At 35.1% G+C, this 25000-nt stretch overlaps 1 protein-coding gene across 6 annotated transcripts in view; it reads right to left on the reverse strand.

Moving 5' to 3' along the window:
- Positions 1 to 6012: 6012 nt before the first annotated feature.
- Positions 6013 to 25000, reverse strand: part of LOC106878104 (uncharacterized) — a 129735-nt gene continuing 110747 nt past the window's right edge. For all 6 annotated transcript variants that reach the window (XM_089337643.1, XM_089337644.1, XM_089337639.1 and 3 more), the window contains exons 3-6: positions 10762 to 11095; positions 9600 to 9870; positions 7712 to 8093; positions 6013 to 6893 (exon numbers count right to left, since the gene is read on the reverse strand). In XM_089337643.1, coding sequence (XP_089193769.1) covers positions 6196 to 6893; positions 7712 to 8093; positions 9600 to 9870; positions 10762 to 11095 — 1685 coding nt within the window. In that variant the 3' untranslated portion in view covers positions 6013 to 6195. The remainder of the gene's footprint in view (positions 6894 to 7711; positions 8094 to 9599; positions 9871 to 10761; positions 11096 to 25000) is intronic.

Below are 25000 nucleotides of genomic sequence, written 5' to 3' on the forward strand. Positions count from 1 at the left end.
GTGTTCTTTCAATGAACTATTTTTTTTATAAGCTCTTTAGACACACATTGCATCCTCTGAGGCAGGACTGGGGAAGCATTTGGGTCTCTGGCTGTTTGTGGAACTCTGACGCAAAAATAATTTTTCTACAAGACCATGCATTTTAGACACTTTCATAGAGAACACTATGATGGATCTCATAGTGATTTACTTTAAGTAATACATCAGCTCAGCTTTTTATAAGATCCATAACATTTTGGTTTATGATAGACATGAAGCATCTGTGTGTGTGTGTGTGTGTGTGTGTGTGTGTGTTTAATAGGGGGTTATTAATGATAGGTTGTTGAAAATTATCCTATTTTTATATACATACACCTTTTACTTTCATACACTTTAAACATAATACGGCAAGCAAAGATCTACAGTTCATGATTGAAAATGTATTCACATATAGCTATATCAATCAATCAATCAATCAATCAATCAGTCAATCAATCAATCAATATTTTACTTATCACGTGTAATGTGTGATAATGAAAGTCTATAATACGATATTTTATAAAGAAAGTTATTTGTTATTAGCTGAATAGCAAGCTTTTAGAGGATAAAGGTTAAAGTTGTGATGTTTATGCCTTTCCCATGGCATTAGTGATGCAGAAATGGGAAAATAACAATAGCCAGAAAACAAACCATAAAAACAAAGTTGCAGACTTGGCACCATGGAACCTCAGATTTTGCTGACCACTAAATTCCACAAATATCACCACAACATTTTACAAATATCTCCATATAAATCTTTGTATACAAATAAGTATATTTGTAACTACCCACTCAACTACTTTGAGTAGGTAGTTACAAAAACATTTGGCATCACTCAAAAAAGACATTTAATTAATATGTTTATATTTGCTATCTAAATTTATATATATATATATATATAAAACTACCTATGACTAGAAGTTGATATGTTTTCTATGTTCCTTGCAACATCAGTTGTTGCTGATGGGAGGATGCAGATTGGTTCAAGTATCACATTTTAGGCTCATGTGATCAGAGCAGCGATTGCCTACTTTTGTTATATGACAAATGCAATATAACACATCATATAATATGTGGATACCAAACATCTCCATTCAGACATTTCATATAACTGTATATTCTATAACTCTTGGTTATAGAATGGTTTTCAAAACTCACTACTATTATTACTGAAGTGATCTGACTTGTTGGAAACTTGTGAATCTTTCATCTTTAGAATTCCTATGGAGATTTTGTGTTCTGTTCCCTGTTTGTATTTCTGTTTTATTTTGTTTCAGTATTAAAATAACAAAGTAGAAACAATTTAATATAATGTTCTGATACCTGATTAGCACAGAGAGCAAGTGTTTAGCTCATAGTAAACCAAATATTCAAGATAAGCTCATATGCCCGTTTTCATTTCATGTTGATGTCAATTCATTCACTTTACAAGCTGTGCCAGTAGAACCACTGAGCAGACAGCTTACACGTTCCGACAGACTGTAGAGTATATATTTACATACTCATGTTTTGTGTTCTATTTTCCTGTTTGAATCACCAAACCTAAGAGTATTGATATATATCTGAAGCATTTCAAAAAATATAATCTTCTTAAAATGTTCTTTTGTTCTGATGAAATCAGTGGTATTTATACACTTGTACTTACATGAAAAATTGGTATGGATTAATTATACAAACATGTATTCATACATACATACATACATACATACATACATACACGCAAACATCCAAATACATACATACATACATACATGCATACACATACACTCATACATGCACACACATATGTATGTATGTATGTATAAACACACACATATTTGCACTCATTCATACATACATTTACATAACAATATTTATCTCAGCTGAGTGTTATGAAGAGAGTCAATAGCTAGACATTTCATAAGAGTAAATGGTGGGGAGAGGCGTGGGGGTAGGACATAGGAATTGTAGCACTTGTTCCATTCACAAGAATTTTGCCATTGTAAGTAAGTGTTGTGAAATAGATGGGGAAAAAATCCCCAAGAAAACATGGAATAAAAATTGTAGTGTACATGAGTCGTGTACATGACCTGTGAAGATCTTACTGATGGTTCTACACCAAGCACAAACATACATGATGAGAGAGAGGAAAAAAAGAAGAAGGGAGAGAGGGAGAGGGAAAGTGAGATAGTTAAAAGTAGGGAGAGGAGGAAGAGAGCGGGTAGGGAGAGAGAGAGAACTTGCTAGAGACTGGAGAGAGGAAGGAGAGAGAGGGAGAAGGCGGGATGGAGAGAGAGGAAGAAGGAGGGAGGGAGTGGAAGGGAGAAAGAGAAGGAGGAAGAGAGAGAGAGTGAGTGAGGGGAGTGGGACATTGAATGTAAAGTACTTGTTTTGTTAAATTAAAGACTTGGAGCAATGTTTTTTGGTAAATGCAAAGAAAAAAATCAAGGATTTCCATAGGAAATACTTACAAAAGTAAATAATATCTGTTTTCAAGTAAGAAATATTATGAAATTGATATATTTATGTTGCAACCAATTAGGGATATACACAATAACACATTAGCAAATGAATTTAGTAAAACATAAAGTTAGCATTTCATTGCTTGCTTAACAACAAATCATTAATAATTGCAAAGAAAAATTTCCCCTCTCTTTCTCTGTCTTCAGAAAATTAGTAGATTAAAGTTGTCTTAACTAATTCCTGGTTGCAATGTTATAAAGGCTGAATGTATAACATTGATCTAACTTTGGTTTACTCCACTCATCTGTGTGGAATAAATTTTAGTCATTCGACATTCAGTCATACATACATACATACATACATACATACATACATACATACATACATACATGCATACATACATAAGTGCATGCATTCACACATACACATACATGCATTCATAAGTCATAAATATGTAAATGCATATGTGACAATTTGGTTAATGTCCAGTTTCCAGTGAAAGAGGCTTGTTTCTGGGTAAGAAACTAGCTCTTTCACTAATGGTGAGAAATTTAAAAATAAAAGCAAACTAGACACATACATACATAATACATCACCATAATCTAACATCTGCTTTCCATGCTGGCGTGGGTCAGATGGTTTGACAGGAGCTGGCAAACCAGAAGTGTTGTCAGGGCTCTGTTGTGACACAAGGTGTGCCTTGAGTACTTTTTATGGACCTGACAGAGCCCATCCATCTGCTGGTCTGACACCTACCAATACTATCCATTATCCATGATCCATTAACAAGTTATCAGCCATATTGAATTTTTGGGGTTATGAAGGAGGAATTAACAGTCAATTATATAAATCCCAGAACTCAATTGTTACCTCAAGGAACCACGGAAGGCAAAGTTGATCTCTGTGTGATTTGAACACAGAACATAACAGACTCATAACTAAATTTTTCAAGACAGTTTGTCCAATATTATTATGATTCTGCCAATCTACTTGCCCTACTAGCTTTGATAACTACCAAAATAAGGAACTGTAATCTTGTTGCTGCTGTTTGATTTCATTTAAATACCACTGCATTTAAATACCTCATTTGACATTCTGTGAACATGAAGTTGGCCAAAGGAGAATCTGAATATAATGTTCACAGTCATCCTTAGCTTTTCTGCATCATAAGCTCAATACCCACATTAGAATTCTGCTCACATCTATAGAATGCTGCTACTATTTCATGTAACAATATCTAAAAGTAAATCTGAAATCAGCCATTTGGCTGATTTGAAAACAATTCAGTCACCAACCAATACTTCACAGATATACTAGCCCTTCTATCTTTTCTAGAATGACCTCTTCTCTTCTGAACTTGATCTCTATGCCCTATTCACCCAAGTCTTATTTGTTCCATCACTTCTATTGTGTCTAAGCTCTAGAGCCTTTTCCCTCACAAAGCTTTATCTGTAATCCTTTTTCTCCCAGTACTGTGGCTCCCATCCTTAGAATTATCTCCCTGCTATCCATGTTTTACATACTTTATAACCATTGACTTATAGATAGCCAAGCTGAACATCAACTGCCTCAATTTTTACCAGTCCTGGAGGATCTGTCAAAGTCATGAGGCAATAAAAATAACCCTTGTCCTCTGGTTCTATAAACATGTTGTGACTTTAATCAGAGCATTATAATGTCTGATGCTTAATTAAGAGCCATTTAATGAAATCTTAGTTATGTTGAGGTAATAATCTGTTTATATTAATAAGGAATACAGAAAATAATTACCTGTTGATAACATGTAGATAGAAAGGAGGAGGGAGAAAGAAAGGTAGGGAAAGAGGGAAGCGAAGTGAAAGTGGGAGCGCAAGAAAGTTATAGTAGAAGGATTTGATATAAAAAAATATATCAGAATGATGTTAATGCAATAACCAGTGTGATATTATCTTTATTACATTTTGTTGTATTATGTCACACACACACACACACACACACACACACACACACACAAGCATACATACATACATACATGCTACATAAATGTCACACATACATAATTATATAATGACGCTATTGAGTGTGTGTGTTTGTTTATTGAAATAGTTATTTAAATCAAGTTATGGGAGAGCAAATATAACCTTATATTGAAAGGTAAGATATATATATTTATATATTTATATATATACATATATATATCACATGTCCACACACACATATTATGGTTTGCTTGGAATTGGATAAAAGTGAAGATTCTAAGATTTTGTCCCCTTTATAAAAGAGTTGATTTATCACTATGTATAATTAAAACCTCAGTGAACTCTGAATTCAGCTGGAAAGCCAATAAATGAATGTTATGGAATTTCGACTAAGAATCACGGGATGTAGTTTTGGCTGATGGGAGTTGAAAGTGTTGAGAAGGTAAGCAACCAGCATTGATCAAATAGTAAATCTTGATGACGCAATTATATCATTGCTTACATGTTAGTGAAGTTTCTTCCTATATACATATACATGCATATATACATATATATATATACATATACAGACATATATATATATATATATATATATATATATATATATATACATACACACACACATACACGCATATTTATATATATACATATACATATATATATATATATACATACACTCATTTATATAAACATACATACATGGCATGTAAGCATATATGTATGTCTATGCATGTGCATATAGGCGACTATCCTGCAGAAAATATATATTGGACAATTCACATGAGAATTCTGGTGGCATCATACACCAACAAATCATGTTTTATTCTTTGGTGCTCACCATGTTTATGTATTTATAAAGGAAACAATTCTTTTAAAATATTACACACACGCACGTGCATATACACATTTATATATGTGTGTGTGTGTATATATATATATATGTTGTTTATAGTTTCAGCTTAGAGCTGCGGTCATGCTGATGCATTGCCGTGAAAAAGACATGTTGCGTCGGCCGGGAATCGAACCCGGGCCGCCCGTGTGGCAGGCGAGCATTCTACCACTGAACCACCAATGCCCATATATATATACATATATATATATATACATATATATATATATACATATATATATATATATACATATATATATATATATACATATATATATATATACATATATATATATATATATATATACATATATATATATATATACATATATATATATATATATATATATATATATATATATATATATACATATATATATATATATATATATATATACATATATATATATATACATATATATATATATATACATATATATATATATATATACATATATATATATATACATATATATATATATATATATACATATATATATATATACGTATATATATATATACGTATATATATATATATATATATATATATATACACACACACACACACACACACACACACACACACACACACACACACACACACACACACACACACACACACATATGCCTTTACTTTTCGAAAAAACCTCGGTTCAAGGCTATCTCGCCCTGCTCAATTGTCGAAGAAACGAGTAAGTAAATAAATAATTAGGAAATATTTAATTAAACCAAATAAACGAGATTGTGTTTCTTTCTGCAGGTTACACATAACAAATAATAATAATAATAATAATCAGGTAGGCGTGAAAGGACCTCCGGTGCGGTGGGGGATGGGGCGGCTAAGGTGTGAATATTTGGAGTTAGGAGGGGATTGTGGGGTGGTGGGTTTTAAACTTGAGCTTCACAAAGGTTAACATAAAGATCACTATCGTATGACACAGTGGCCGTTGATTCCTTCTCGACACTCGGAGGATCACTCCCATCATCCCTACCCACATCCGATCCTTTACTTCTAAACCTCTTCTCACTGCTACGCCGTGATTGGTCTTTACTCGACCGCTCCGATCGATTCGACACAATACTGTCCGAACCGATCTCATGCAATACACCACACATGCTACTGGTATCCTTTTTTGATCCTTCTTTGCGGCTGTTAAGGAATTCAGATATTTTAGTGATAGCCGAAACCGGCGATAATTGTTTCAAGTCCAAATGGAAGCCATCTTTCTCCTCGTTTATTCTGGAGAGTATTATTTGTTTTTGTTTGTTTTTCTGTTGAATTAAACATTGCAGTTGTGTTTTGTTGCCGTCTTTTTCGGAGCTTTTTAAATGTACAGGACAGACAACATACTGAATGTTTTCCAGTGGTTTGTCCATCATGCCATCACCAACATCGATATCCAACAAAGCTACAGCTTCTGACACATTCTGACTAACAGTACTCGGATAACTGTCGATTACTTCTTGGTTACTGGGGTGTCGTTCGAAGATCGGCATAAAAAACATGCAGAATCCTCCTAGAATCATAGCGGATCCAGCAAAAATATAACCGGCCGATGTAGACTCGTATGATTCATTCAAATAAACTGAAAAAAAAAAGAAAGAGAAAAATCATATTATATACTTGATAGTCTAATAAATAAATAAATAAACAAACAAACAAAAAATAGACAAATAAATAAATAAATAAATAAAGGAACTTAATCTTTCGTTGCAAGAGTAAAATTAGAGTTATCTCCCTTGTAACTATCAATTTTTCTCGTGAAAATAAACAGAGATGATAATTGTTTTTAACAGCGACTCAATGCCTAATAATTTTGAAGAAGTGGTTTTAACAATGAAATCGCTTTATTGGGTAAGTCGATTACATCGCTCCCAGTGTTTTACTGGTACTCAGTTTATCGACCCCGATAGGATGAAAGGCAAAGCCGACCTTGGCAGAATTTGAACGTAAAGACAGACGAAATACCGCTAAGAATTTCGCCCGGCTTGCTAACGTTTCTGCCAGCTCGCCGCCCTTAATCGATGTCTTGATTAAAACAGATAATAGCCCGAATAAATATGGTCACAATTGTTACCAAACTAAACACCAATGGGCTTTCAACAAGGCTTAGTTTAGCCTTAATCCATCTAAATACAAATTCACTTGTAAAACTGAAAGGATTCAGACTTGTCATTTTGTAAAAGATTTTCTATTAAATGACTTAAATTAGGTTCAAAATAACATTAAAAGTAGTCAAAAGAAACGAATCGACGCCTCAGAAATATTGGCTTTATAAGTTATTATCCTCTCAATTATTTTATAATTGAATATTCTTTTGGTGAACAAAATTGAGTGTTGTATGCTGTGTGTATATTCTTTACTAATTTTAATTGCTTAAGTAAGAATAAAAGTTTGACTTACTAGCTGTAAAAGTTCCAGCCAAAGTGGAAATAGATTGGGCTGCACAGGTAAAACCCCAGGCTCGCTCCATTATTTTCACCTTAACTAACTGATAGATATACATCTTCAGGCTGTAATAGTAACCTCCACAAGCAATTCCATATCCACAGGCATAAAGGGCATGAACTGTGAGATGATCGGCCAACTGCAGAAGGACAGTGAGTAAACCGGCAGAAAGAGCGGCTGTTTGACATAGGTGACGCCTCGAGATTAAACACTCTTTACTTTGACGTATAATTACATAACCGAAGCCGAAACATCCGGCAACGAAACCCGTGCACAGGTAGATATTCAACAGTAAAAGATTGTGGTCGCTAACGTTGTGTTGGGATGCAGTAAGTAGCTGAAAAGAAAAAAAACGGAAAAAAATATATATAAATATATATTGTATAATAGTAACAGATCAAAAATATTTAAATTCTTTTAAAATTAGGGAAAAATTAAAAACTTATTCAACGTATGACATCATGACATATCCGATATTGAGTAAACTATGATTACATTAGACTAAAGACTATGACTAGTGTTTTATGTTGTGAAACAATAGATGCACATCTGTCGTTTAAATTGCTTTTATTTTTCGTTATATTAGGCAGCGAGCTAACAGAATCATTAGTATTCAGAGCAAAATGCTTAGCGGCATTTCGTCCGTCTTTATGTCCTAATTTCAAATGCCGCTGAGGTCGACTTTGCCTTTCATCCATTCGGGATCGATAAAATAAGTATAAGTTGTTCACTGGGTTGGTGTAAGTGATTTACCTCCACCCCTAAAATTGCTGGCCTTGTGCCAAAATTTGAAATCAATACTTTTCGTTATGTCTCATATTTCTGCATTTCAGTACCTTTCTGGTGTCTAGTATGTAGTTGTAGAACATGGACATACAAGGATCTTTAAAACCACATCTTACGACAATGATAAGTGTAAAAACTATCACTATGCTCGGTAGATTCACCCAATACAATATTGTAAAGATTAGTAATTGAAATTATAATTATGGTTTCAGACTTCGTTGCACAGTTTTCCGAAGTCTTTTAGATTTGTTTCAGGAAAATGCACAACAGGTCTAAATGTTATTCGTCTAAATTTTATTCAAATGTTTTCTCTTAGGAAGAAATCATCGTTATTGACCAGCAATTGTTAACCAAAATCATGCTAAGGTGTTCCCAAAACATTTCTACTGTCGGAGCACATTTTTCCCAGTTTTTGCACCTCACAGGATTGGAATTTCTTTATGCATTCCGGTTCACGTTTCAATATAATTAAACGGTCTTTCCTTGGTCTTCATCTCTTTTTACCATCTATGTTTTTAGTGACTCATTCATACATAAATACATTTTACAAAGATAAATTGCACTCAGTTGATTAAACGCAAAACCAGTCCAGTTAATATTAAATATATCAAATAATATAACAAAATATATTTCACGTTCCAGGAACTCAATTTGTAATCAGTTGTAGTTTACAAATGAAAATAAGTTTTGATACTTAGTGTGTGACTCTAACACTGTTATAGAAAATGATGATAAATATAAAATGCGCCATTACTATATAGATAATTGCATACACTTACTAGGGAAGCTACGTTAGTAAAGAGACCTGAAGCCACAACTGAATGCTTAAACACTATTGCTTATAATAAAATTTATGAATGCCCGTAATTTCACTTGAAAGAAAATTTAGTTATTTGCTTGTGTGTGTGATTTAAAAAATACGTACATTTATATTAAGATATTACGATAATACATGATTTTATAAATTTACTTATACACAACCTATTCGACTTGTTAATGGATGTGAGATGGGTTTTGAAGCAAGCAAACACATTTTGTATATTCATAAAGAACTCACCAGTAATATAAATGGAACGTGGATACCAAGACCAACGAGAGCCACAATGATTAACATCATTAGTAGAGCACGCATTCGTAATGCTTGGAAGTCAAAATAAGGAGGCTTTTGTGCCTCTCGATCACGTCTGGTCTTCATTTGGTTTTTGATGTGTAAAAGCATCTTCCGACGAGGATGATATAAAGAAGCAGATCGGTATAGAAACCCAGCAAATATTGTCAGTACTTGCATACCAGCTATGCTTTGTAATGCACGGGTCCATGTCAATTGCCTGCAAATAAACCAATCAAAAGTCTTGAGAAACTGAGCAACAGTAACAAAAAGCAATAAAATCAAATGTTCCTTTTTTTCTGGAAGACACAACTTTATCATTTTGTTGTGTCTAGGGAGAGTCATCATGCCCATATAATTAACACACACACACTGGTTCAATTCCACTTATTTATTAATAGATTTAATTTAATAAATGAGTGTAACTGACCCAGTATGTGTGTTAAATATATTGGTGTAATAACTCTTCCTAGACGCAACAAAATATGTTTCAAAACACGAATTCACATAAAGAATCTTGCAAACCAGATACAAAAACGAAGTACAACTTTATCATCTAATGGCGTCCAATTTGAAACGGATCTTCGAACCCTTGTACCAGCAAATCAATATCCAAATCAATAAACTGGACTATTTGCTGATGTGTTCGTAGTTCTTGTTTCACCAGCAACCTTGTTGAAGTGTTTGTGCCAACATCAACTTCACGAGCAGGCTGTTCCGTCAATCGAATTGACTGGAACACTCATCATCGTAACCGACGGACTGTCCAGCCCCTATATTTTGTCTCACAACTTTTATGCAAACACGGATCTTACTATTTGGTTATCCTGCAGGATACATACCTGTCTTACGTCTACGTCCACCTCAGAGGTATTAGTAACAGTTGTAGACGTGATGAAATCGTTGTGATGATAATTGAAACCGTTCTCAGATAAAGTTCACTCAACGCACATCATCTCACTCATCTTACAACAAAGAGAGAAGATGCAGTAAAAAAGAAAAAAGAGAGAGGAAAAGAAAGAAAAAAGAAAAAATGGAGAAAAGAAATGAAGGAGAGAAAGCGGAAGGGAATTGTTTACTTCTACACTTCACTACTCGTATACATACTAACCTTATGAGAAGCCGGAATAGGACGGACATGATGGTTGCTCCTACACCTATTGCTGTCATGGCTATCAATTCAGCAATTTCTCGTCGCCGGCAGAAATATCGACCGAGCATGATATTGGCCGTTGTAGACGTAATTCCGCACCCGACGGAAAACACTAGACTGTGACTGATGTACATATGCTGCATTTGGTTTGAAAAGGCCATAAAGAGGCAACCAAGAGACGAAACCATGCCCCCAATAATGGCACACATGCGAGGAGATTTCCGTCGGCAGATCACTGTGAAAATGGGGCATACGAGCAACGTCACGCTAAGACCAGCGCTTCCGACGCGAGCTGAAATATAATAGAAAGGAAGACATACGTAAATTAAACTGGCAAAAGAAAAAATAATCTTTTTTTTTAATGTCTAATTTTTGTCTGAATTTCTGAAAAGGAAAATCATCATCATCATCACCATCATCATCATTATTATTCTTATTAAGGCGACGAGCTGGCAGAATCGTTAGCACCCCTTCCGGGCTCGATAACTTAAGTACCAGTGAAACACTGCGGGTTGATGTAACCGACAAGTCCTCTCACCTCAAATATCAGGCCTTGTGCCTTTAGTAGAAAAGATTATTATTATTATTATTATTATTATTATTATTATTATTATTATTAAGGCGGCAAGCTGACTGAATCATTAGCACGCCGGGCAAGAGGCTTAGTGTAATATGACACGTACAGAAAGTCTTTGTTAGAAACTTCACATTTGGGTTAATTTTTTACATATCATATACATATTCAGGTGTCGTGGTGTGTCTTCGATCATTCCAGGTTGAATACGCAGTCGTGAAAACAGCTATTAGGAGAGTGTACGCCAACTCGACTCGAGACACTCTGAATACGGCGAGAGTGGAGAACGTCATGGCGACTCTGACGTCTGCGACACTCTGCGAGATTGGCGGCAAATTTGACTGTACTTATAAGCTGTGTTCACGGGAAGTCTAGACGAGCCGCCAGACTTATCACATGAATAACAGCCGTTCATTGGATAAAAATTGGGTTTGCGCACAAGATCGAATTGTGATTTCTATGTGGCAAAACGTGGGATCGAATCCAATTCTATGGATCCAAAGGTAAACAGCCACTCAAATTCAAAGAGGTTAGTAGTGGTTTGTGTCTGGAAACAAAAATAAATTCCACTAAGTTTAGAAAATGGAAAATGTGCCGAGAGAGAAGAGAGCGTTAATATTTTGGACCGGGTCCTATTTCCAAAGAACGATCAATGTTCTTAATGCTTCAGTTCAATTAGTTGTAAATAGGTAGTGTTTGATGGTAATTACTTGTTAATAGGTATTATATGACCGCAATTAGTTGTAAATAGGTATTATATTAATTATATCGATTGCTGTAAGCAGAGGTCATTGAATAATTAAAGCAGCAATTAGTCGTTAGTGTTAGCGGATCGGATAGCATACTGTGCCGTATTTTCCTGCATTCTGTGTTCGATTCTTTCTGAGATCGATTTTGCCTTTTATTTCTTCGGGGCCGGTAAATAAAACACCATTGAAATACTGGGGACCAACTTCTCTTCCATACTCTCTCTCTCTCTCTCTCTCTCTCTCTCTCTCTCTCTCTCTCTCTCTCTCTCTCTCTCTCTCTCTCTCTCTCTCTCTCTCTCTCTCTCTCTCTCTCTGGCTTTTGGAATCGGTTTTGTTAAGGAGCTAATAAAGCGGCGTTCATATGGCAACACCTCCTAATTACTTCGCCTCCATGTCATAGAAACGACAAGCAAGAAAGAATTGTATAATTTCTCTTCGTTATGTTAGAGGTTAAAAATTTGACCACGAAGATCGTAAAAAGAATGCATGACGTTCACAAGTTTCTGTACGACGTTAATAACGTGAGCTAAAATAAGCTTTCATAGAAAATTAAAACCAAGTTGTCGACTCCTTTTTAAAAGCTTATTACATCTTGACCTATGCATCCACCCTTAGAACACTGATTAGTTTGCAGTCCTAAACTAAAATTTTCTTTAGACAAAACAAGTTTATTATACTTAGTGAAGTGTTATGGTGAGAGAAATATCGATGAGAAATACGAAAAATAATAATAAAAAAACCTGCAGAACGCCAAATCAGACGTGATATGGTGATGTTATTACAAGTTTGGTACCTTATATAAGTGATCGACCTCACCACCACTTCTATAAACGATAAAGAAGGAATCAAAGATGTAATTTTAATATAGATTTTTTTGCGGCGGGTGAAAATTCGTTTCATATTTCAACATATTGAATTAATTGAAAAATTTATTTCCGTAAAAAAAAAAATTTTATTTTATTAGAAAGCATTCTCCCCACCACCATATATATATAATATATAATATAATATTATATATATATATATATATATATATATATATATATATATATATATATATATAATGTGTGTGTGTGTGTGTGTGTGTATGTATGTATGCATGCATGTATATGTGTGTGTGTGTGATGAGAGAAAAACGGTATGAATTTCGTATCTTTTTTACATCTGTTACATATGTTTCTGCATTCGGTAATTAATTAATTAATGATGTCACACTATAAATGCAATCTATTCATGGAATTTGTAAGTGAAGCATACATAATCAAACCGAACACGTCCTCGGACAGAAACGAAATACAGATCACAAATATGTAGTTATCTTACATAATATAATATTATATTATATTATATATGATATAATATAATATAGGATGGACCAAAAGTTCAATACACTCTGGAATTGTAAAGGACATGCTTCAATTTTTCTAAAATTGAATGAAATAAATAAAATAATGACGAACACGCACGTTCTTGTAAATGATGAACAACATGAATAATGATAATAATAACAATAACAATAATAATAATAATAATAATTATAATTATAATAATAATAATAATAATAATAATAGTAATAATAATAATAATAATAATAATAATAATAATAATAATAATAATAATAATCCTTTCTACTAAAGACACAAGGCCTGAAATTTTAGGCTAGGGGACAAGTCGATTACATCAACTTCAGTGTTTTACTGCTACTTAATTTATCGACCCCAAAAGGATAAAAGGGAAAGTCAACCTGGGCGGAGTTTGATTTCTGAACGAAGCGACGGGCAAAATACCGCTAAACATTTCGTCCAGTGCGCTAACGATTCTGCCAGCTCGCCGCCTAAATAATAATAATAATAATAATAATAATAATAATAATAATAATAATAATAATAATAATAATAATAATAATGATGATGATGATGACGATGATGTTATTATTATTATTATTGGCCGGTACATATACACACATACATACATATGTGTGTGTGTAGGTGTGTGTATATGTGTGTGTGTCTTTGTGTTTCTGTTTGTTCTCCACACCGATCACTTGACAACTGGTGACGGTTTGTTTACGCCCTTGTCACTTAGCGGCTCGACAAAAGACACCGATAGCATAAGTACCAGACTTAACAAAAATAAATAAATAAATAAATAGATGGATAAAAACAATAAACACTGGGATTCGATTTGTTCAAGTTGTTATCCCAGCATGGCCGCAGGATAACATAAAAGATTTACGTCTGCACCATCATATCATGTGCAAATCTCAGTCGCGTAAATACAATTCTTTACTCGCGTACGCATGTGCACGCAGATGCATGCTGCGTGCACATGCGAAATACAAACGTTCAGCATGCAACATGCAGCGTGTCTTTACCATTCGCCCAATCATTTAAATGAAACGTACAAATTCTAATTGACCCAATCAGTATGTGTTACACTAAAATCCATTGGTGTTTCCCCGAGAAGAGAAAAACCGGAGAAAAAGCAGATGTGTAGGGGGGGGGGGGTTAGCTCGCGCTGTTGCCGCTGCTGCTACTTCTATAAACTACTTCCTTTAAGTCTAAATATGGAGTGAATTTCCTTTTTTGGCTTTAGCTACCAGTTTTGCAGTAGTATTGCCATCTACGTAGAAATAGCGACTGCATACGTCTTTAGACACAGACACACATACACACACACTCACATACACACGCATATATACACACACAAATACACACACATACACACGCATATATACACACACATCGCATACCCCTCCTTTTTTTTGACAATTGCACACACGTTTTAGCCATGCACCCCTTCATATATATATATATATATATATATGTATATAGAATATCTATCTGTGTGTGTGTGTATATATATATATATATATATATATATGTATGTATGTGTATGTATGCATGTATGAATTTGTGTCTGTGTGTTCGTAGCTTGTTGCACGGAAATATATGCTCAATATCACGTGTTGAATTCTTTTTTTTAATCTCTTTTGACCGTCTTGTCTTTCACCGAACGTATTTGTGCAAGCTCGCGTACACACACACACACACACACACACACACATGCACACACACACACACGCACACACACGCACACATACATGCATGCATACATACATACATACATGCATGCATGCATGCATACACATACACGGGTGCGCGCCCGAGCGCGCGCGTACACACGTATATAGGAGGTGGTGCTGAAAAGTTCCTGGCTTTAAGGGTGTCGTGAAATGCCTGGCTGGAGGCCCGACCCTCTGAGTTCTTTTCCAGGGCTTAAAGAAACTGAAGGACCGCTGCAATAAGTGCGTGAATCTGAGACGGGAATATATTAAATAAAATCATAATTAACAGATCCCCCTGTGTTTTCCTTTACCCAAAGCCAGGAACTTTTCAAGACCCCTTCGTATATATGTACATAGGTATGCATACGCGCACGCACACACACACACACACACACACACATATATATATATATATGTATATATATATAAATGTATGTATGCATATGTATGCATATGCATGTATATATATAATGAATATATGCATATATATATATGGGAAACAGGACACAGTAGTGTGTCGATAAGCCAGCTGGAGGAAATGTCCTCCTGCGGCTAAAGCAACAGTAACATCCACCCCTAGGGGTCAGCCACACTTAAGTGGCAATACACTTCACTATATATATATATATATATATATATATATATATATATATATATATATATATATATATATATACGTAGGTATATAGGAGGTGTGCGTGTTTGTGTGAATGTGTACATACTATAAACTACGCATTGTATGCATGTGCGTTTAGACATGCTCGCATAAAGGCAGACATACAAATATTGCATACATAGATGCGTACATACATGCATGCATACACGTATACATACATAGATGCATACGTGTAGACGTATATGATTTAGATAGGTGTATAGATAGGCGCACATATATTCTAAATCTGCAAATAAATCATCGGCTTTGAAATATGTAGAAGGGATTCCTTACGAGCGATCCGTAACATTTAGGGGTGATACGAAGGCAAGAGAAAGAAAGGGTAAGCGAGAGAGGGATACAGTGAACAGAAGAAAGAAAGAGAAAGAGAGAGGGAGAGAGAGAACGAAAGAGAGAATAGAAGTAGGGATGAAGATATATACGCAAGTGCCTTTCTTAAGAGTTGTAGTGTGTTAGGGTAAAAGCGAAATGGCTACACATAAGAATTAGTTCCTAGAACCAGGCTGTGGACGAAGAAAAACTAATCATAAATAGTTTGGCAAGTTTCATGTGTATATATATATTAAGGCGGTGCTACAGCATGGCAGCGGTGAAATGACTGAAACAAGTAAGACGTAGGAGTGGCTGTGTGGTAAGTAGCTTGCTTACCAACCACATGGTTCCGGGGTCAGTCCCACTCCGTGGCACCTTGGGCAAGTGTCTTCTACTATAGCCTCGAGCCGACCAAAGCCTTGTGAGTGGATTTGGTAGACGGAAACTGAAAGAAGCCCATCATATATGTGTATATATATATATATATATATATATATATATATATATATATATATATGTGTGTGTGTGTGTGTGTGTGTGTATGTATGTATGTGTGTGTGTATGCGTATTTTATTATTAATCGACAAAAGTTTCGGAGTGGCCTAAAGGCCGAGAGTCTGGTGCATTGGTAAGTGCCAATGTATGCAAGTCTCGACCCTTCGGTCACTGTAGCTTCTGCTTACAGACAGACAGACAGACAGACAAACACACACACACATGCAAGTGTGCGAACTCTTGACCCTTCCGCCACTCTATAGCTTCTGCTTATACAAGCACTCACACACACACATATATGCATGTGTGCGCGCATGCGTAATAATTTGCCATGCATGGACATCGTGTTCAGTGAGATGGCGGCTTGTATCGGCTGTAGAACTTGAAACAGGTGTTTTTATTTACGAACCTCTTGAGGATGATAGGCAGTGTCACATTGTGTAGGATTTGAACTCAGATCATAAAAGGGAGTAAATATTTCCTTACGCGGTATTTTATCCGCGCCTCTACCGTTTCCGCCAGCTCCCGCCATAGGTATACATACTTATACACGTGTGTGTGTAGAGAGAGAGAAAGAGAGAGAGAGAGAGAGATAAGAGTCAGAAGTGACATTGTGAAACATGGAGAGAATTCGTGTGGGTGAGAGAGGTAGAGAGAGAGAGACGAAGTGAGAAGGAGAGAGAGAGAGGGGAGAAAAAGACAGGCGGATGGAGACGGTAAAAAATGGCTGGACAGAAGTAGTTGTCGGCGAACCTTTGATTGGTCAGTCTCGGGACAATGGGAAGTGAGTTGGACCAGAGTTGTAATGACGTCAATCCAACATTCAGTTGTAAAATCGTAAAATGGTTTTTCGATTCGAGAGAGTACAGGTGAAAAATTACGATTAAAAAGAGGGTGAAAGGGAAAGCTATAGAAAGTGTGTGAGGAGAGAGTGAGAGAGAAGAAAGGTAAACATAGGAAGAGAGAGAGAGAGAGAGAGAGAAAATTGAAAGAAATAAGAGGAAAACAGCAGAGACAGGGAAGAGAGAGAGAGAGTGTGTGTGTGTAAAGGATATGGAGAGGAAGAGAAAGATGTAGAAATAGAAAGAGTGAAGCGACATAGAATAAACAACAAAGAAAATAACGAAAGAGTAAGATGCAGAGACTAAAAGAGAAAATAGTGATAGATAGAGAGAGAGAGAGAGAGAGATGGAGGGAGAGAGAGGAGGACTAAGAAATGTGAATATTTATATACATACATATACATATGCATGGTGTGTTTGTGTTTGTGTGTGTGTGTGTGTGTGTGTGTGTGCAGACACACAAACTTATATACACAATTACTACGTCCCTCAAAATACCTTTGTACCGTAGAAAGAAACAATATTTAATGTAGAACGTATTGTTTATTTAAAATTAAAATTAATAATATATTACAATTAAATATTTATGTATCTACATGTACTTTGCGTGGAAATTGTTGCACGCACACACACACACACACACACACACATATATATATATATATATATATATATATATATATATATATAAATTCTGTACGACTCTCTTACTCATTCCTTTAGCAACCCTAATTCTTCAATCCCTCTACCCCCTACCTCCCTCCTCTCCTTCCACGTGGCCGGTGTTCGGCCAAGCTTGACCTTTCTTTCGTGGTTCGACTACCATCCGTGTAACATCTCTTACATACCTTCCCATAACTTTCATCTTCTATGTTCCTGCCGTAAGGCTTCACTTCCACACTCGCAGTTTCGGCCAGTTACTCTCGAGACTGCTCTAATCTGGCTGGCCCCAAGAAAATCAAAGCTAAGAGAACTAGATTCTTTGGAAGAAAGCAAGCGAATGTATACGAAAACAAGGACAAAAAAACGGAGAAATGGTACACAATTACAAATACAAACAACAGGACATTATCAACAGGTGTCTTTCGACTACGGACGAATTAAATTAAGCTTGTGGGCAATAAAGAAATAAGAATTGAACTGGAGACAGATAAATCACAAAGTTTAATGACACCAATATAGTTTAAACTGTCAAAAGTTGTCCAACATCACGACGTAGAAAGAATTACATGGATAAAACAATTCTATATTTCCGAGATGAGGAATTTATGTTATGCATACTGTATATATTAGTCAGACTGATGTCCTCATCTTGTTTGTTGCTTTCACTTCGTTTCGGCTGTTGTATACTCCAACCTTCTTCAGGTGTCATGTGTCGATACAACAACCGGGTTCATCGCAAGATACCTGAAGAAGATTGGATCATACAACAGCCGAAACGTAATGAGACCACAATCAAGATGAAATGCCAGTTCGACCAATATAAACAGTGTACATTATTATATGGACGTAAAATCTATTGTCTTCACCTTAATAATGAGAGAAAGCGAGGAGGAGAGGCAAAGATTTGATTTTTAGCTTTTTTGGCGGTGATGGTGGTGGTGGTGGTGGGCGGCTCAAATATTTGTCATTTTGAGAACCTGTGTATTTGTTATGAAAGAGACCAATAGTAATTTTGAAGCAGAATGGTTTTCAAGAAACAAATTCAGCAAGCTGTTGTTGCTGTTGTTGTTGTTTAGCCCCATGCCAACTTCGATCCAGAAGACCTATAATGGAAAGACCTCCCAGTCGTGACCACTTCGTCTTTTATTATTATTATTGTTCAGTAGTTTTATTTTTATAACGTGCTTTCACTTCACTACCGAGCGCAGCTCTGTGCGCCTTGGGTATGTGCTGTGGTTTGCTGTGATGCTCTTATGGTTACTGTATTGAAAGTGTTTATTATTATTATTATTATTATTATTATTATTATTATTATTATTATTATTATTATTATTAGTTTATATAGAGGACTGGAAACTCAGCAGAAATGTAATAGATAGAGAGATGAGTTCTTAACTTTTGTATACGATTGCCAAATTCCATCACTAAGGTAAACATAGCTGACGTAATCCATCACTACGGCCAACTCAATGACAAAAAGCGCAACTCGTTTACTTTAGTGATGGGATTTTAGCACCCCTCGTATACACACACACATATACATATATACACATACATACATATACACGCCAATGATATAAATAATAGTAAAATATTAAGTATTTATGTAAATATATTAATCTATAGTATTGAAGAGGCTAATGATATATTTTAAACGTGGGAATGCAACAAAACTGGAACCTGGCAGAATGTCAGTCACATGGAACAAAATCAACGGTTAACTGTGCCGAGAGCCAATGACAATAATACGGTAGTGACTTTCGGTAGAGGTGTCTGATGGTCAACTGTACGGAATTGTGAACTCGAGTGTGTTGTAATCTGTACTTTAAGCCAAACAGTCATAGCGATAACATTCATCGTCATAAAACACCTCAAAAATTTGAAATATAATATAATATATAATACTAGCAGAAATACCCGGCTTTGCCCGGGTTAAAGAGAATAATGAAATCTAAAAACGCCGTCTAGACTACGCAACCCTCAACTGTTAGTAGCTACGATACCATATTTCTACATTAATAACTCTCCAATCCATGCCAGCATGGAACATAGACATTAAGTGGAATGCCAGTCTCTCATCTAGGAGGGCCTTGAAATCAATGTTACCAACTGGGGACTATGTGTGTCGCAGTGATAATAAAAAGACCCAAAGGAGGTCTGCAACGAAATAATTTTACTCAACACTTTGCAAGTGAATCAGTGGAGGCAAAGATGCGTCTCATTTACTTGACAATTTATGCACCACATTGCAGAAATCACAATGTAAGTATATCTGAAAGGGTAGTCTTACACTGTTGTACCGTTGAATTACAAATAATGCTCATCTGTTAAGTTCGGGTTAAAATTTCATCAACATCAAAAATATATGAATTTTCATGGAAGTTATGGCCGTTATACATAGAATATAATTTCCAAATTTCATAAAGATCCGTTCAGTACTTTTGACGTAGTTTTGGATAAGAAAACAAATGACTAATGTGTGTGTTTGTGTGTGATGGGTGTATATATGTATAGATATTTGTATGCATGTATATATATGTATATATGTGTACATATTACATGTACATCTATATATATATATACATCTACACATATGTATACATATATATGTATGCATATAGATCTATATCTATATATATATATATATATGCATATACGTGTACATATACATCTATATGTATACATATACATCTCTTTCTCTCTCTTTCTCTCTCTCTGAAGGTATCTGTCATTACAGTATCGATTGTTTCAGTTAGTAGAATAGTTTCATTTTTAAAGTAAAAGTATTTGACATGAGTGTTTTTGTTTCACTTTTGACACGTAATACTTAAAATAGTGGAGGAAATATTATGTTGCCGTGGGCTCGAACTCTGCAAGAAGTTAAAAATTTTTTGACTAAAACACAACTGGAACCCTAAGTAAGGCATGTGTAAAATTTGAATGAAATTGGTTGCGTAGTTCTCGAGTTTTAGGGATTCACACACACAGACAGACAGACAGACAAACAGACACACATTCTCATTTTTATATATATAATATATATAATATAACAGGACGGCGAGCTGGCAGAATCGTTAGCACGCCGGGCGAAATGCTTAGCGGTATTTTGTCTATCGTTACGTTCTGAGTTCAAATTCCGCCGAGGTCGACTTTGCCTTTCAGCCTTTCGAGGTCGATTAAATAAGTTCTGGGGTCGATGTAATCGAACTTAATCCCTTTGTCTCTCTTTATTCGTCCCCTCTATGTTTAGCCCCACTGTGGACAATAAAGAAATAAATTTAATATAATATAAAGGCGGCGAGCTGAAAGAATCGTTGGCACGCCGGGAAAAATGTTTGATGGCATTTCGTCCGTCTTTACGTTCTGAGTTCGAATTCCGCCGCGGTCGACTTTTCCTTTCATCCTTTCGGGGTCGATAAAATAAGCACCAGTTGAACACTTGAGGTCGATGTAATCGACTCAACTTAGCCCCACCACCAACCAAAATTACTGGACTTGTGCCAAAATTTGAAATGAATATATATACATATATATATATATTTATATATATACACACGTATATATGAATATACAGTAACGATGCGGGTACTTATGTGTACATGTGTGTGTTGTATTTATGTATTTGTATGTATGTTTTTCTCTTTTTAATTTAGAGTAAATTTTTAAGAGCTACCGACTTGGTTGGCTGGTATGTATATATATATATATATATGTATGTATGTATGTATGTAGATTGCTAGGTATTGTCAATCATCTCCATTTTTATAGGTATTCAAAATTATTCATTGGTCTATTTTAAACTGTTGTATGAACTGGAGTAACAAGAAATTGTTTGAACTCTTTATAAAATGAAATTATTTCATATTAACAAAATAAAAAAGTTGATGTTTTAACCGTATAAACATGTCTCACTAAATGACAAAAAAAGGGTAGGGAAAAAAATATGATACGAACGTGTATTAGCCTGAGTTTAATTAATTAGAATAAATTAGATTTAACTCAATTAGTTTAATTTAAGTTATAGGCGCATGCATAGCTGTATGTTTAAGAAGCTCGATTTGCAATCTAGTGGTTTTCGTTTCAGGTCCACTGCGCGGCCCCTTGGACAAATGTCTTCCACTATAGCCCTGGGCTGACCAATACTTTGTGCATGAATATGGTTGACAAAAAGAAAAAAAAATGTGAAATCCCTTTATATATATATATATATATATATATATATATATATATATATATACACATGCTTCTTCTCGAGGCCTATAGACTCATAAGGGTCAGTTTCCGGTTTCATGGCATATATATTCCTCGTCTGGATGGGACACCGGTCCGTGGCAGAATTACTCATTTTTGCCAGCTGAGTGGACTGGAGCAACGTGAAATGAAGTGTTTTGCTAAAGAACACTGCTAATTAGTATTAAATACATATAATTTTTTTAAAAATACCGATTATGGTAACAGGTTTGTTTCCCAACCACATGGTTCCGCGTTCAGTCTCACAGCGAGGCCGTCTTGGACAAGTGTCTTTTACTCTAGCTTCGGGCCAACCAAAGGCTTGCGAGTGGATTTAGTGGACGGAAACTGAATGAAACTCGTCATATATATATATATATATATATATATATATATATATATATATATATATATATATATACATGTGTGTGTGTGTGTGTGTGACAACCGATCTTGATGTGCTTACGTCCGCGTAACTTAGCGCTTTGCCAAAAGAGACCAACGGAATAAGTACCAGGCCTTAAAAACAAAAGCAAAAAAAAAAAAATGAAGCGACTCATTCGACTGAAAATTATTCAGTGCGGTGCCCCAGCATGGTCGCCGTCTAAATGATTGAAACAAGTATGATAAAAAAAAAAACGATATTTTATATGGTTTTGGGGGATAAGTACAAAGGAAACCGAATTTTTAAATCTGTTATGTATTTTACTCACATTCAGGACTTGTTTTAATGGCTTGTTAGATAATGGAAGGGTCGAGAAGGAACTATTGTTGGGCTTGAGGGGTGTGTGGTGTGAATCTGTTGTTCTTAATGTGATTCTGGACAAACTATACATTTATATGATTATATTCACTTTGTGTGTGTGTGTGTGTGTGTGTGTGTGTGTGTCTGAAGAGTGGAGAAGCTGGAATGAGACCAGAAAAGTGACAGAAAACAGAGCTGGCTGGTACAATCGTGTTACGGCCTTATGTGCCGCATGGCACAGGGAGAACTAACTAAATAACTAACTAACGTATCTATATAGGCATGCACGTATATGTGTGTGTGTGTGTGTGTGTAATATCATATATATATATATAAAGTGTATATGTATGCTTGTGTGTATGAGCATTATATATGTAATGTGTGTATTTGTACATGTATGTATGCATGGATGTATATAACTACACACACACACACACACACACACACACACATATGTATATATTTATATATATATATATATATATATATATATATATATATATATATATACATGCACACGCACACATACATAAGACTATGTGTAAGTACATCAATAAGAAAAGAACCAAATTTCCTTCCCGCGCCATAGGTTCGTGAGGTCGGTGTCCTGGATTCTGTGCCTTATATTTATCCCACCCAACTGGTCGGGACGCCAGTCCGTCGCAAGATTACTAATTTTTGCCAGGACTGGAGCAACATGAAATGAAGCGTTTTACTATAGAGAGCACGATGCATCGTCTGGTCCAGGAATTGAATCAACAACCTCACGATCTTAAGTGTAGCGCCCTAACCACTAAGCCTTGCGCCTCTTAGTATAAATCCATCCATCTATACATACATACATACATACATACTTACATACATACATGCATACATACACGGAGTGGCTGTGTGGTAAGAAGCTTGCTTCCCAACCACATGGTTCCGGGCTCAGTCCCACTGCGTGACACCTTGAGTGAGTGTCTTCTGTTATATCCTCGGGCCGACAGAAGCCTTCTGAGTGGATTTGGTAGACGGAAACTGAAAGAAGCTCGTCGTATATATGTATATATACATACATATATATATATATATATATATATATATATATATATATATATATATATATATATATATATATATATAAATGATAATAAGAGTGAAAAAACTACAGAAGGCTTGTGTTACATGGTTAAAGTATATATTTAAATTATGTCAGAAAAATGTTATAAAATTTTTTTGGTATATAAACATTGTATTTGGAGAAATAACTGGTTTCGTGTTGTCTTTTCAAATTTCTCTACTTCATTGTAACATGTGTTCGCTCGTAGAGAAATTTGAAAAGACAACACGAAACCGGTTATTTCTCCAAATACAATGTTTATATATCAAAAAAATTTTATAACATTTTTCTGACATAATTTAGATATATACTTTAACCATGTAACACAAGCCTTCTGTAGTTTTTTCACTCTTATTATCTTTTATACATCCAACCACGTGCTTTCACATACCAACTTTCTCACCTATATATATATATATATATATATATATATATATATATATATATATATATATATATGTGTACGTACGTATGTATGTATTTGTGTGACTGTGTTTGTCCCTGTACCATCGCTTCACAACCGATGTCGGTGTGTTTACGTCCCTGTAACTTTGCTGTTCGGCAAAAGAGAGCCGATAGAATAAGTACTAGGCTTACAAAGAATAAGTCCTGGGGTCGATTTATTCGACCAAAGGCGTTGCTCCAGCATGGCCGCAGTCAAATGACTGAAACAAGTAATATATATATATATATATATATATATATATAATAGATACATAGATAGATACATAGAGAGATAGAG

The sequence above is a fragment of the Octopus bimaculoides genome, chromosome 19 (genome assembly GCF_046866305.1).
Source record: "Octopus bimaculoides isolate indiv1 chromosome 19, ASM4686630v1, whole genome shotgun sequence".
NCBI lineage: Eukaryota > Metazoa > Mollusca > Cephalopoda > Octopoda > Octopodidae > Octopus > Octopus bimaculoides.